We start from the raw sequence: 16,479 nt of genomic DNA on the forward strand, positions 1-16,479 counted from the left end.
TGGCAAAAACACATGAAAAAATATTGAACATCACTAGTGATTAGGGAAATACAAACCAAAGCTACAATGAGATATCATTTCACACCTATTAGAATGGACACTGTTAAAAAGACAGAAAACCACAAGTGTTAGAGAAGATGTGGAGAGATAATAATGCTTATTCACTGTTGGTAGGAATATAGAATGGTACTGCCACTGTGGAGGACTGTTGGGCTGTTCATAAGGAAGTTGAATATAGATTTGCCATGTGACCCAGCAAAGTACCACTAAGTATATACACAGAAGAACTGAGAGCAGTGAGACGAACAGACATCTGCAAACTAATGTTTACAGCGACGTTATTCACAATTGTCAATTGTATATATACAATTGCCATACATATACACCACGGAAATTGTTAGTGTATATGTATGATGGAATATTATGCAGCTATAATAAGAAATGAAGTCGTGAAACATATGACAACATGGATGAACCTGGAGGACATTATGTTAAATGAAGCAAGCCAGACACAAAGACAAAATACTGTAAGATTGTGCTATAATGAACTAAATATATTGTGTAAACTCAAGAAGTTAATAACTATGATACTAGTCACCCAGAAAATAGAATGAGGTTAGAGAATGGAAAGCTGAGGGTTAACCTGTACAGAATTATTAAAAAGGTTGTTCATAAACCTTTGGAAATGAATAAAAAAGATGAAAGCGCAACATAGTGTTGGTAACTAGCAGTGCTAGTATATGGATATGACAGTGGTTGAAAGGGTAAGTCCAAAGTCATGTATATTACTAGAAGGAAAGCTAAAAAATGTAACATGGGTCTATATAACATAATAAAACCTCATGAGAAAGATGAGTATGGGTTATATTGGCATATATAAGACTTTTTTTTGAAACTGAACAAATGTATGTTAATGTTACAAGATGTTAATATTTGACAAAAACACAACCAAAGCAAACTATTGATAGCAGTGTGTAGTAATATATTAGTAATCTTCCATTAAGTGTAAAAAAAGGAAATCTACTAAGTGAAAGAAATTAGACAAAATGTACTATATATTGTTTGACTCCATCTATATAAAATATAAATAAAAATAAATTAGATAGATGGAAACAGAATATCAGCTATGTATGGCAGGGGAAGCATAGAGAAATTTTTTTCTTTTTTCTTTTTTTTAATTAAAGTTAATAGATCACAAGGAATGTTACATTACAAAGATAAAAAAATATATATATAAGAGGTTCCCATATATCCCACTCCCCACACCCCACCACATTTTTGTAAATTGTATTTTGTTGAAGATATATACATAAAAAAAAAAGTTACACTAAAAAATACAAGAGGTTCTTGTATACCCCCCCCCACCCCCCACCCCACTCCTCCCACACTAATAACCTCTCTCATCATTGCGGCACACTCATTGCACTCAGTGAACACATTTTGGGGGTGCTGCTGCACTACACAGATACACAGATAATAGTTTACCCTGTAGTTCATACTCTCCTCCAGTACATTCAGTGGGTTATGGCAGGATATATAAATCCAGCATCTGACCCTGCAATATCATTAAGGACAATTCAAAATCCCAAAAATTCCCCCACATCACATCTCTTCTACCCTCTCCCTGCCCTCAGCAACTGCTGTGGCCACTTTCTCCCCCTCGATGCTAAAATTTCTTCTATTACTCATCACAAGAGTTTTGTAGTAGAATATCAGTAAGTCTGCTCTAGTCCATATTTTATTCCTCCATTCTGTGGACCCTGGGATGATGATGTCCTCTCCACCTTTAGATCAAGAGGGGGCTTTAGATCAAGATTCCACATGAATGATGGATGCAATTCCTCTGCTTACAGGTGTAGGCACTCTTGATTCCCTGGTGTGGTGGTTGGCCATCTTCACCTCCCTGTTAACTGACCTGGATAAGATCAATGAACCAGAGAGTAGGAGTTGCCACTCTGCTGAGGCTCAGGGCCCAGTTGGCACATGGGCAGTCTAGAGACTCAGGTCTCCTGATTATGGACCATCCCTAGCACCAACCACAGGTTCAGTAAAAGTGACAAGAGGCATGTGTAGAAAAGTCACATCTGAGTCCAGCTCCGTCACACTCAGGAGCACAAATTCCAAAGTAGGGCCCTCTGACATGGCACAGAGCTCCAAATCCATCTGCCATGAAAATATACCCTGTGGATCTCCAAAGCCTTCAGAAGAACCAGTACCTAGGGTTGTATCTACTTTGGCTTTTCCTGGGGTCCTGCTGAGATGTGCATAAGCGTGACCCCTCTGATGACCTCCTGACTCTTTTTGGAAGACTCTTAGCCATATCAACTCATTTGTCTTTGCCATTTCCCCCTTTTATTCAAGGTCGAAGAACAGTTTTTAATACTTTATCCAACATGTAGGCTGAGATATTCTGCTGGTCTGAGTTGACCCTTTTATTTGAGGTCTCTTTCTAGTTGCTTCTCCAGTTAGTGATTGGTAGTAATCCCTTGGCACCAGGGAGGCTCATCCCCAGGAGTCATGTCCCATGTTGGGGGCAAGGTAATATATTTATATACTGAGTTTGGCTTAGAGAGTGGCCACATTTGAGCAACATGGAGGCTCTCAGGAGGTAACTCTTAGGCACCCTACAGCTCTAAACCTAGTTTATATTTCAGGCACACAGGCTCCTAAGCCTAATCATCAGTATCAAGAGCTCATTATTGGACCATCCTTCCTTGTTGATCTTTGCTGTTGCACTTGGGAGCATAGAGAAATTGAAAGGTGATTATTAAGGGTTTTTTTGGTCTGTTTTTTGTTTATTATTATTTTATTATTATTGGAAGAATAAAAATGCCCTAATAATGATTGAAATGATGGAAACACAACTATGTGATTAAACCAAATACTACTGGTTGTATATTTTAGATAGATTGTAAGCTTATTAATAAATACCAATAAAATCAATTTAAATATATATATATGTATCTAACAACAGTGTCCTGAAATACATGAAGCAAGCATTGACAAAATTGAGGGGGAAAATAGATGCTTCTATAATAATAGTTGGAAATTTCAATTACACCTCTTTCATTACTGGATCGAACATTTAGAAAGATTAACAGGAAATAGAGGATTTGAACCACACTATAAATTAACTAGATCTAACAGATATAAATAGACTACTTCACCCAACAACAGCAGAACACACATTTTTTTCAAATGCACATTAATCATTCTCCAGGACAGGTCATATGTTAGGGAACAAGAGAAGCTCGATAAATTTTAAAATATTTAAATTACACAAAGTTAAGTTCTTGGACCACTATGGAATGAGGCTAGAAATCAATAACAAATGGAAAACTGGAAAACTTACAAATGATGTGGAAATTAAATAGCATACATTTAAACAATGAATGGGTTAAAAAAGAAAGTACACAGGAAATTAAAAAGTACTTAGAAACCAAGAATACAAAGACACAAGATACCAAAATTTATGGGATACAGCAAAGACAGTGATCAGAGGCAAATATATAGCTAAGAATATCTATATTAGAAGAGAAGAAAGATTTCAAATTCATAATGAGCCTTACATCTTGAGGAATTAGAAAAAGAAAAGAAAAGTAAACTCAAAGTTAACAGAAGGAAGGAATTAAGATCTGAGTGGAGATCAGTTCAATAGAAAATATTTTAAAAATTGAGAGAATAAACAAAAGAAAAAGTTGTTTATTTGAGAAAATCGATAGAATTGACAAATCTTTAGCTATACTGACAAAGAAAAAAGGAGAAAAGACATAAATAACTAAAATCAGAAATGAATGTGGTGATGTCATTACCAACTCTACAGAAATAAAAAGGGATTATATGAGAATACTGTAAGCAACTGTATACCAACAAATTAGATAATCTAGATGCAATGGCAAAATTCCAAGAAATAAATCACTTAAACTGACTCAAGAAGAAATAGAAAACTTCACCAAACCTATATACATAAAGAGATTGAATCAATAACCAAAAACTTTCCACCAAAGAAAAGTCCAGGACTTCAATAGCTTCAATGGTAACTTTTACCAAAACATCTGAACAAAAATTAACACCAATCCTTCTTAAACTATTTCAGAGTCCAAGAGGAGAGAATACTTTCTGATTCATTCTATAGGGTCAGAATTACCCTGACACCAAAGGCTAGTAAAAAAACCTCATAACAAAAGAATATTAGAGGCCAATTCCCTTATAAATATAGATCCAAAAATCTTTAACAAAATACTACCAAACAGAATCCAATAGAATAGTAGAAACATTATAGACTATGATGAAGTGGGATTTGTCCCAGGAATGCAAGGGGCATTCAATACATTAAAATCAATCAATGTAATACATCATATAAATAGAATGAATGAATAAACAGCAAGATTATCACAATAGATGAAGAAAGGGCATTTAACAAAATCCAGCACCCTTTCTTGATATGGAATTGCAAGGAGTTCTAAAATAGCTAAGCAATTTTGAGAAAGAAAAAGTTACACTCACAGTTCCTAATTTCAAATTGTATTGTAAAGCTACAGTAATCAAAACAGTTTGGTACAGATGCACTTCAAGCAAACCAAGATGGCAGTGCTAAGAAGCTCCAGGATGTTGTTATCCCACAAAATCTCTGAACATCTTATAAAAACTGGCAAAGCCATCTTTCTCAAAACTCCAGAAAACAGTTAAAAGATTTAGTAACTGGGTGAGTGCCAAATTAAGGTAACACAGCTTTAAAAATAGTAGAAGTTTGTGGCGTCCCTTCTGGCTCTACTCCCCCCACCTCCCTGGTACAATACAGAGACAGCCAGTGCTCCCATTGTGAGCTAATGGCTCTGTTCCAAAGGAAGAAGAGTATCTCCTATGTGTATCCTGGCATGTATATACGCAGTGATAATCTATAAGGTGGCAACCTGAAAAACTGAACCAGGAATCTTTTCTCTGGCTGACCACCCTGCAGGCAGAAGCAGCTTGTGGATAGTTAAAGCACAATAAGAAAAGAATTAAGTCAAAGTGGCCTAGGGCAAAGGGTACCTGCATTCAGTCACATGAGCAACAAGGAGGGGCAAAAAGTCTATTTCATAGCAAGTTGAAGGGGGATTTCAAAAACCTTTAAATGGGGGAAATTCTAAGGCCATCAACAAGTAAAAGCTTAGGATAAGACCCAGGCTAAGAAAAGATAGAGATAACCCAGCACTTCACACTTGCCTCAAGCAGATCTTCTTAAGGTAGAAAGGTTATACTCATGGAAGGAGAGTACCAGCCAACACAGAGCCAATTTGCAAAAACTTGTTTTTGTTTTGTTTGTGTGTTTTTGTTAACAGTGGTATCTCAAGGAAATCTCTGTCATATGACTGGCTGAATACACACTTAAGCAACAGACAGGCCAAGGACTAAATCCCAGAAATAACACCTGAAAATATTAAAATATACAGTGTTCAACACAAGATTATAAGACAAACAAAGAAACAGGAAATGATGACCCATCCAAGCCAACAATCCAGAAACAATCAAATAAAAAGACCAGACTTTGAACATATTATATAAAGACTTAAAAAATTATTCTCAGTATGCTCAAGGTACAGAGGAAAATGTAGAGAGAGAATTAAATAGTATCAGGAAACAATGAAGGAACAATATGAGAATCTAAATAAAGACATAGGAAAATTGTGGGAAGCGGATGTGGCTCAACTGATAGAGCATCTGTCTACCATATAGAGGTTCAATCCCCAGGGCCTCCTGGTCCATATGGTAAGCTGGCCCATGCACAGTGCTACTGCATGCAAGGAGTGCCACCCCCTGTGTAGAGGTGCCCCATGTGCATGGAGTGCACCCCACAAGAAGAGCCACCTCACATGAAAAAAGTGCAGCCCACCCAGCAGTGGCACCACACACACGGAGAGCTGACACAGCAAGATGAAGCAACAAAAAAAGAGTCGCAGTTTCCCAGTGCCACCAGATAATGCAAGTGGATGCATTAGAACACACAGCAAATGGATACAGTGAGCAGACAATGGGGGGGGGGGGGAAGGGGAGAGAAATAAATAAAATAAATCTTTAAAGAAAAAATAAAAGAAAATTGTAAAAAGAGAACTAAACAGAATTATTGGAGTTAAAGACCACAATAACTGAAATGAAAAAAATCCTTAAGGGATTTCAACAGCAGATTGGAGCTGGTAGAAAAGAGAATGAGTGAACTTGAAGACAAAACAAATGAAATGAATCAGGCTAATGAACAGAAGAAAAAAGAATCCAAAAAAGTGATGAACATCTAAGAGACCAGTGGAACACCATTAAGTAAACCAATATATTCACTTTGGGAGTCCCAAAAGGAGAAGAAAGAAAGAAAGAGGCAGAAGAACTAGTCAAAAAAATAATGGCAGAAAACTTCCCAAATTTAATGAAAGACATATATAGGTACAGTCAAGAAGCCCAACAAATCCCATACAGGATAAACTCAAAGGAAAACATGTCCAGAAACAAAGGAGCCAAAGTGTCAAATGCCAAGGACAAGAAGAAAGTTCTGAAAGCTGCCAGAGAAAAGCAATATGTTATGTAGAAGGGAGTCCCAATATGTTTAAGTATCAAATTATCATCACAAACATGGAGACAAGGAGGCAGGGGGATGAAATATTTTAAATGCCGTAATAAACAATTCCCATCAAGAATTTTCTATCTAGTGACACTGTGTTTGAATATAAGGGAGAAATTTACACATTCCCCAATAAATAAATACTACTAGACCTGCCCACTAGACCTTCCCAACAAGTAATGCTCAAGAGAGTCCTTCAGACTAAAAGGAAAGGGCACTAGGATCATGGATTGAAGCAGTATAATGAGCTCCAGTAAAGGCAACCATATGCATAATTATAAATGCCAGTACTGCTATATTTTATTTTTTGGTATGTAACTCAACTTCTTACTTCCTAGAGGTACTAAAATGCAACCTGTCTATGATTTTGGATGAACAGTGTAAAAAGATATAACTTGTAACTAGTACAACAAAAAGGTGGTGGGATGGAGAGGTATAGGAACAGTGATTGTGTATGCAATAAAATTAAGTTAGTATTATTATAGATTTAGGATGTTAAATTTAAGCCCCATGTAACCACAAAGAAAATATATGAAAAATATATACAGAAAGAAATGAGGAGGCACTCAGAATGGTACAATAAAAAATTAAATAAATAGGAATGCAGGCATCAATGGAAGAATTGAAGAACAAAATAGGTATTAGATTTACAAAGACCAATTGCAAAATGGAAGAAGAGTATCATACATTATCAGTATTTACTTTAACTCTAAATAGATTAAACTCTAGTCAAAAGGCAGAGGTTAGCAGAATGAAATAAAAAGCATTATCTGTCTATATACTGTTTACAAGAGACTCACCTTAAACTCATAGACAGTGTAGGCTGAAAGTGAAAGGCTGGAAAAAATGCCATGCAAATATTAACCAAAAAAGAGCTAGAGTAGCTATATTAATATTAGATAAAATATACATTAAGTAAAAACTGTTTAAAGAAAGTCACTATATACTGATAAAAGGGTCAATTCAATAAAAAGACATAATAATTGTAAATATATATGCACCCAAAAGCAGAGCCCGAAAATATATGAAACTAATATTGACAGATTTTAAGGGAAAAAAAGACAGTTCGGAGAACTCAATACATCACTTTCAGTAATGGGTAGAACATCGAGACAGAAGATCAAAAAGAGAAAAAAGAAGATTTGAACAACACTATGAACCAAGTATATATATAGAACACTTCACACAATAGTGGCAGAATATACATTCTTGTCGAATGTGCATGGATCTTTCTCCAAGATAGACAATATGTTAGGTTACAAAATAAGTATCAATAAATTATAAAATACTGAAATCAAACAGTGTAATTTCTCTGACCACATATTGGGATGAAGCTAGAAATCAATAACAGAAAGAACTAGAAAATACATAAATATGTGGAAATTAAACAACATGCTCTTAAACAACTAATGAGTCAAAAAAATCACAAAGAAAATTAGAAAATCTTGAGGTGAATGAAAATGTAAATAGCATACCAAAATTTATGGGCTGCAACAAAGAGTGCTGAGGGGGAAACTTTTAGTTCTAAACCTTACATTAAAAAAAACAAGAAAGATCGCAAATCAGAAACCTAACCACAAAACCAGAGGATCTAGGAAAAGAAAAGCAAACTAAACCAAAAGCAAGCATAAGGAAAGCAACAGCAAAGATTAGAGTTAAATGAAATAGTCTAAAAAAGACAATAAAGAAAATCAACAAAATCAAAAGTTGGTTCTCTGAAAAGAACAATAAAATCAAACAAACCTTTAGCTAGACTAACAAAGATAAAAAGAAAGAGGATACAAATACTAAAATTAGAAATGAAAGGGTGCCATTATTAACAACCCCAAAGAAATAAAAATGATTATAAGAGGATATCATAAACAGTTAATTGAACACTGACAAATTATGTAATGTAAATGAAATGGACAAATTCCTAGAAACATACAAACAACTTGCACTTACTCAAGAAAAAACAGAAGCCCTCAACAGACCAATACCAATTAGAGAGCTTGAATCAGTAATCAAAAACTTCCCAACAAAGAAAAAACCAGGACCACTTCACTTAATGGTGAATTTTACCAAGCACTCCAAGAAGAATTAACACAAATCCTTCTCAAACTCTTCCAAAAAAACTGAAGAGAAGGGAACTCCTCCTAATTCATCAAGAAGAATTAACACAAATCCTCAAACTCTTCCAAAAAATTGAAGAGAAGGGAACACCTCCTAATTCATTCTGAGGCCAACATAGCCATAATACCAAAGCCGGATAAAGATAGCACTAGAAAAGAAAATTATAGACCAATGTCTCTTACTAATATAGATGGAAATATATTCAACAAAATTTAGCAAACCAAATCCAATAGTACATTAAAAGAATTATATACCATGATCAAGTGGGACTTATCCCAGATATACAAGGGTGGTTCAACATAAGAAAATCAATTAAAGTAAGATTCATGATCATCTCAATTGATGCAAAAAAAAAAGTCATTTGACAAAATTCAGCAAATCTTTTGACAGGGACATTTAGAGAGTAGGAATAGAAAGAAACTTCTTAACACAATTATAGACATATATGAAAAACCCACAGCTAGCATCATACTTAGTGCTGAAAACCTAAATCTTTCCCTCTAACATCAGGAATATGACAAGGATGGCCCCTATTACCACTGTTATTCAACACTGTACTGCAAGTCTAGCCAGAGCAATTAGGCATGAAAAAGAAATAAAAAGCATCTCATTGGAAAAGAAGAAGGGAAATTTATCCTATTTACAGATAGCATGATCCTACATAGGGAAAATGCTGAAAAATCTCAAACAATGTTGAAAGCTAATACATGAATTCAGAAAAATGGTAGGGTACAAGATCAGCATGCAAAAATCAATACAATTTCAATAACGAACAATCTGAAGATGAAACCAAGAAAAATTCCATTTAAAACAATAATTAGAATCAAATAGCTAGGAATAAATTTAACAAAGGATATATAAAGGACTTTTACATGGAAACCTAAAAAACCTTGCCAAAAGAAATAAAAGAAGACCTAAATAAATAGGAGGACATTTGATGTTCATGGGTGGGGAGATTAAATATTTTTAAGTTATCAATTCTACCCAAAGAAATTTACAGATTTAATGAAATCCCAATGAAAATCCCACAGTTTTCTTTGCAGAAATGAAAAAGTCAGTCAACAAATTCATATGGAAGTGTAAGTAGTCGAATACATCTTGTAAAAGAAAAACAAAGTTAGAGCACTTACACTTTCCAATTTCAAAACTTATTACAAAGGCATGGTGATCAAATCAGTGTGCTTTTAGGATAGGACAAACATAAGACCAATGGAATTAAATTGAAAGTTCAGAGATGAATCCTCCTATCTATGGCCAACTGGTTTTTGACAAGGGTGCCAAGTCCTCTCAATGCAGAAAAAAACAGTCTCTTCAACACATGGTGCTGGGAAAACTGGATATCCATATGCAAAAAAAATGAAGGTGCACCCCTACCTTACACTGCATAGAAAAATTAACTAAAAATGGATGAAAAAATAGAAACAAAAATATAAAACTCCTACAATAAAACATAGGGAAACATCTTCAGGACCTTGTGTTAGTCAATGACTTCTTAGTCTTCACACCAAAAGCATAAGCAAAAGAAAAACTAGATAAATGAGACTGCACCCAAATTAAAAACTTTTGTTCCTCAAACAACTTTATCTTGAAAGAAAAAAGACATTCTCAATGGAAAAAAGATTTGGAAACCACATATCCTATAAGGGTTTAACAGCCAGAATATATAAAGAAATCATTCAATTCAGCAATAAAAAGACAATCCAATTTAAAAATGGGCAAAAGTCTTGACTAGACATTTCTCTAAAGAAGATATACAAATGGACAATAGGCACAGGAAAAGATGCTCAACATCATTAGCAATTAGAAAAATGCAAATCAAATGCACAATGAGATACCATTTCACACCCACTAGAGTGGCTACTATTAAAAAATGGAAACTAACAAGTGCTGGAGGGAAAATAGAGAAATAGGAACATTCCTTCATTGTTGGAAGGAATGTTAAATGGTACAGCCCCCTTGAAAAACAGTTTGACAGTTCCTCAGAAAGTTAAGTATAGAATTACCATATGACCTGGCAATCCCACTTCTAAGTATATAGCCAAAAGAATTGAAAGCACAGATATTTGCATATCGATGTTCATAGCAGCACTATTCACAATTGCCAAAAGATGGAAGCAATCCAAGTGTCCATCAACGGATAAATGAATATAGTATACACATAAAATGGAATATTATTCAGCCTTAAAAATGAAGCTCTGATACATGCAAGAATGTGGATGAACCTTGAAGACATCATGTTGAGTGAAATAGCTAGACACAAATGGCTAAATACGTATGTTCACCTTCATAGGAAATAACTAGAATAAGCAAATTCATACCATCGGAAACTATAATACAGGTTACCAGGGGTCAGGGTATGGATAGGAAATGGGAAGTTAATGCTTAATTCATACAGGATTTTTGTCTGGGGTGATGGAAAGGTTTTTATAATGGATTGTCAGGATGGTAGCACAACATTGTAAATGTAATTAACACCACTGAATTATATAGGGTGAAAATAGGGTGAAAAGGGACATTTTTGGTTATATACATGTTACTAATAAAATATTTTTAAAAAACAGAGTGATACTTGCATAAATATAGACAAATAGACCAATAAAACAGAACTGAAAGTCCAGAGATAGAGCCACATATCTATGGCAAATTGATTTTCGACAAGGGTGCTAAGTACAAGCAATAGGGAAAGAATAGTCTAACAAATGGTGCTAGGATAAATTGATATGCCAATGCATAAGAATGAACTTAGATCCATATTTCACACTATGTACAAAAATCAATTCAAAATGGATTAAGGGCCTACATTTAAGACTTAAAACTATAAAACTCTTAGGAGGTGACATAGGGGCAAATCTTTATGATCCAGGGATTCAGCAACAGATTCTAAGATATGACACCAAAAACATGAGCAACAAAAGGCCAACAGGTAAACTTGACTTCAAAATTAAAATCCTTTTTGCATCAAAGAAATTATCAAACAAGTGAAAAGACAACTACAGAATGGAAGAAAATAATTGCAAGCCATATAACAGATAAGGACTTAATATCCTGAACAACGAAAAGACAACCCAACTTATAAATGGGCAAAGGACAAGAATATACTTTCCAAAGAAGATATACGAATGGCCAATAAATATACAAAAAGACGCTCAACTTCTTTAGCCATTAGGGAAATGCAAATCAGAACCACAAAGAGGGGCAGGGGATGCAGCTGAGTGGTTGAGCACCTGCTTCCATGTACAAAGTTCTGGATTCAATCTCTGGTACCTCCTTAAAAAAAAAAAAGAAATACTACTTCACATCCACAAGAGTAGCTATTATTAAAGAACAGAAAATAACAAGTGTTGGAGAGGACGCATAGAAATTGATACTCTAGTGTATTTTGGTGGAGATGTTAAATGATGCCGTCACTGTAGAAGCAATATGGCAGTTCCTTAAAAAGTTAAATACAGAATACCAAATAGTGTGGCAATTTCACTTCTGAGTATATACCCAAAGAAAATGAAAACAGGGTCTCAAACAGATACTAGTAGAACAATATTTATAGCAGCATTGTTTACAATTGCCAAAAGGTAGAAACAACTCAAATGTCTACCAACAAATAAACTGATAAACTAAATGCATACACATGATGGAACATTATTCGGTCATAAAAACAAATGAAGTTATAAGGCTTTGATGACACCTTAACTCAATGAAATATATTAACTTCATATTCCATTCTCCTTAAACCTCTCTATTTGATTTCTGAGTCATATTGTTTCCCTTCATTATGTTTCTCAGATGTGCTCCTTATTTTGTAAATAAACTATAGATATACCATTATTTTGTGTCCAACTAAGAAATAAAAGACTCTGTTAATTAAACTAGGACACAATGTTCATTTTTCAGTGAGGACTTGTACTTTATACTTATTGAAAGAGGTATTTTAGACTTATTTAGGCATGGAATTTGATTATATATCAATCTTACATGTGTGTGTGTGTGTATATATATATATAAAATAAGGAAAATAAAAGTAAAATAAATTGGTGAGGGTATACCTAAAATTTCTTTACATTTAGAATTTTCAGCTCAGAGCTATTAATATTTGAGTTTTTCCACAGAATAACTTCGTCTGTGTAAAGATTATTATTTTTCAAGTGTTATTTCTTAAATGAGTGCTTCACTATTCCCTCTGACATATTCTGCTAAGATTCTGATCCTCATTCTGGAAGTATAGGTGCTGGAAATTAACAAATTTATGTGGCAGAAGAATGATAACTATATCAAGACTGCTATCAGGCAGGGAGATAGTTAGAGGCTGAAGATTTCAAAGATGCTACATAAGTAAAATATATGTGTGTGTGTATATATATATATTAGAATAAATGGAATATGGCATATAAATTAATGTCTGTACTTAGCAATTGCTCAATAAATGATAAACATAATAGACCCAAGATTTCCAGCTTTGAAGGTAAAAAGATGATGATACCTCTTGCCAGTAATACGTCAGGTAGAAAGAGAAACCAATTTTGATGGAAGGAAGCAAGTTTAGTTTTGGACATGTTGAATTTGAAGGGAAAGCAGATCATCTAATGGACATTTTAAGTTACTGGCACTGTAAGTTATGAGGCCTTTAACTAGCCTTTTTATCTTTTAAGTTTACACTGTGTTATGTTCTGCTTTATTTTGCAGGCTCTGTTTCATGTGGGTTAGTCTACTCCTCACTAAATCTTACCTTCCTTAAGGTTTTTTATTTCTCCTTCCTCTTCACTCTTCCCCACCCCCTGCAGTACTATCCCATCTATATTAAAGTTGCCTAACAACATCAGGTGTTGACTGAGAACAAGATACTTTATTTCATGTGGGATGAATAATGATAGCTGATACTTACTAATTGCTTATCATGAACAACAAAATGATATCAAGCACTACTCTTGCATTATCTACCATACTTCTGGGAGGGGCACAAAATTAATTTTCATCTTTCACAGATAGAAAACCTATGGCTGTTTAAAGTTTCACATTCAGGGAGGAGGAGCAGTTTTTGAGGCCCAGAGTATGATTCTAGAACTCATGCCATTGCCCCTACACTATTCTTCTGTCTGAGGATCTGCCTCCTTTCTTCTCATGATTTATAATAGACTCACCTCTCGTCTTATGTCTTGATTTGGTGATTCACAGGTCTGACTTTGACTGTTGATAGGAGAACTTCTCTTGGCTATAAGGATGAGAGAATTCCATGGAGAATTTTATAAGATTATAAGTTCATTTTATTTCAAAATTTCATTTCACTTTCAAATAGAAAACCAGTTTTAATGGATATTAATATCACCTTTAAGGAAGACATTTAAGAATACTGTTGTAAGAAAAATCAAATAACCAAATCAAATATCTTAGCATTTCTAAGTAATTAATGTAGATATTCATCTTTTCGGTATGAATACTATTAGGTTAAGATTCTGAAAAGTTGGTAATATTAAAAAGAATAGTAATAATTAACATCTACATAGTATCTTTTGAGTGCTAGGCCCTGTTCTATGCATTTTATACATATCAGTTCATTTATCCTTAGAACTTTATAATATTGGTATATTTTTAGGCCCATTTTACAGAGGAAGAAACTGAGGCAAGAATTTAACTTGTCCAATATCACTTGATTCTTACATGAAGGTTCTAGCCAAAGATGTCTGGCTCCAGAATCTGTGCTTTAACTACCACATTAGGTTTCCTTTGAGGTAAGATGTAAATTAGTTTCATCTTTACCATATGGACAGGGATGGTGGGAAGCTAAGAAGGCAATGCTTCATTAGAATTGTGAGAAAACTGGTCGGAGAGAAAGCGTGATTTACCAAGGTCACAAATCGAAAGATCAGCAGAGTGTCACAATGTGCTATTGTTTTTTTCCTTCTGTGCATGCTATCTATGCTGAGACTAATTTCCCCTCAGAAGCAGGCACCATTTCAAGTCCACAGGATCAGGTAAAGGGGAAAGGAACCTACTGTGAACATCACCCAGAAGCAAAGGGAGGGTGGAGTGATTAGTGCAGGTGTTTCCATGACAGAAAATGAGGCCTGATTTTTGAAAGTTTTTATACATGTGCTAAATGATAGTTCACTAATCAGAGAGAGAGTTAAATATGAAGTGAATTCCTCATTCATATAGGAATAAGATAGAAGGACTTAAAAAATAAATGTCTTTAATCAACAAATCACAGGGATAGGGATTTTGCACTAAATAATTTTGTTTCTCTTTAGCATATTTTCTTTTCTTCTCTATTTCCATTGTTTTCAGGGGTTATTTTTTGTTTTCATTTGTTCTGGTTTGGTTTGTTTCTTACATCTTTCCTGTCTTCACTCTCATATTGTTTTAATGCAAAGAAATCAACCTCATTCCATTCATGGAATCTGAAAGAGATCATTTCTGGCTATGACATCTTTACTTATTTGGTTCCTTGATACCTGAATCTTACTACAAACTATTACTCCTATGATTACAATCTATTTGATGTTAATGTTATATATACCTTTAAGTTGTGGGGCTAATCTACTTTTATTATTAACTTTCCTTTTTAATGACTATAGAAAACATGATTTATCACTGTAAGTATCTCATCACATATATGTATAATAAGGCATTATCTGGTTTCCAGAACTCTTTAACATTTTATGTACCTTGCAAGGTAGTACTGAGTTACCGGAAAAAATGTAGGAAATTGTTTATAGTTTCCTTCCCTTCACAAAACATTTCACATGAATAATTCCCATTGTCTGTACAAAAAACTTTGAGGTAAGCAAACTACACACACACACACATATTTATCTTGAAGATTTAATGCCTCTTTAGATTTTCCACATAATTTACCTCTTTTTAAGTTTCTTAAACTTGATGCTAAAACTTGAGCTAGAAACAGAAGAATTGGGTTTATTAAGCACCTACTATAAGGAGCACTTGATGCATTCTCATTTCTGCTCACCAAGAAACACTGTAAGGGGCATTATTATGTCCATTTTACGGAAGTGGAAATGATCAGAGCACTTAGGTCACATGCATAGTAAGAGACACATCTGGGGTGACGCATAAGCCCATCATGTGCTGTTCAAGCTACCATGTTGTGCTCTTCCTCCAATTCAAAAATAGAACTATTTCACTAAGAAATTATTAGGCTGAAATGTTTTGATAGGAACAAAACACAAATATGATAGTGTTAAGGAGCCTCTACTCCACCTACTGTAATGGTGATGATGATAATATTAGTTACTTACTATGTGGCAGGCATTTTTCTAAGCAACTTTACATATATTAATTCATTTATTCCTCAACACAATCCTATGAGATAATTACTATTAAGAAGAGATTATAGTTCCATTTTATAGACTTTACAAATGAGGAAACTGAGGCACAGGAAATTTAAGTGAATTATCCAAAGTGACACAACACAACAGCACATGCCCTTGGTTTGGAGTTTCTTCTCAGGTGAATGAACCCTGTACCTAGGACACGTAGGTAACTCCCTGGAGAAATATGGTTCTTCTTGGCTTCTTTAGGGCAAATCGTCCCATTACCCTCACACCCATGTGTGAGGGAGTCTGCTAATACATTGGGTGTCATGAGTCACGAACCTGTAATGATGTTCCTGATGGGCTTCACCAGCGCTGTGAAGCCAGAGACTTCAGGCTGTCTGTGCTCCCACATGGGCTGCCAGATAACAAGCCCACTGGCCAGTCGGAAGGTGAGGTCAGATTCCTGGGGGAAGAGAAGACCGATGTTCAATAACTAAGTTGTGAGTACTA

General features: G+C 34.7%; 1 protein-coding gene across 8 annotated transcripts in view; it reads right to left on the minus strand.

Moving 5' to 3' along the window:
* The window catches only part of UNC80 (unc-80 homolog, NALCN channel complex subunit), a 270,741-nt gene that overhangs the window by 239,587 nt on the left and 14,675 nt on the right, over nt 1-16,479 (minus strand). For all 8 annotated transcript variants that reach the window (XM_058300212.1, XM_058300207.1, XM_058300210.2 and 5 more), the window contains exons 5-6: nt 16,309-16,432; nt 13,837-13,907 (exon numbers count right to left, since the gene is read on the minus strand). In XM_058300212.1, coding sequence (XP_058156195.1) covers nt 13,837-13,907; nt 16,309-16,432 — 195 coding nt within the window. The remainder of the gene's footprint in view (nt 1-13,836; nt 13,908-16,308; nt 16,433-16,479) is intronic.

This window comes from Dasypus novemcinctus, chromosome 7, assembly GCF_030445035.2.
Source record: "Dasypus novemcinctus isolate mDasNov1 chromosome 7, mDasNov1.1.hap2, whole genome shotgun sequence".
NCBI lineage: Eukaryota > Metazoa > Chordata > Mammalia > Cingulata > Dasypodidae > Dasypus > Dasypus novemcinctus.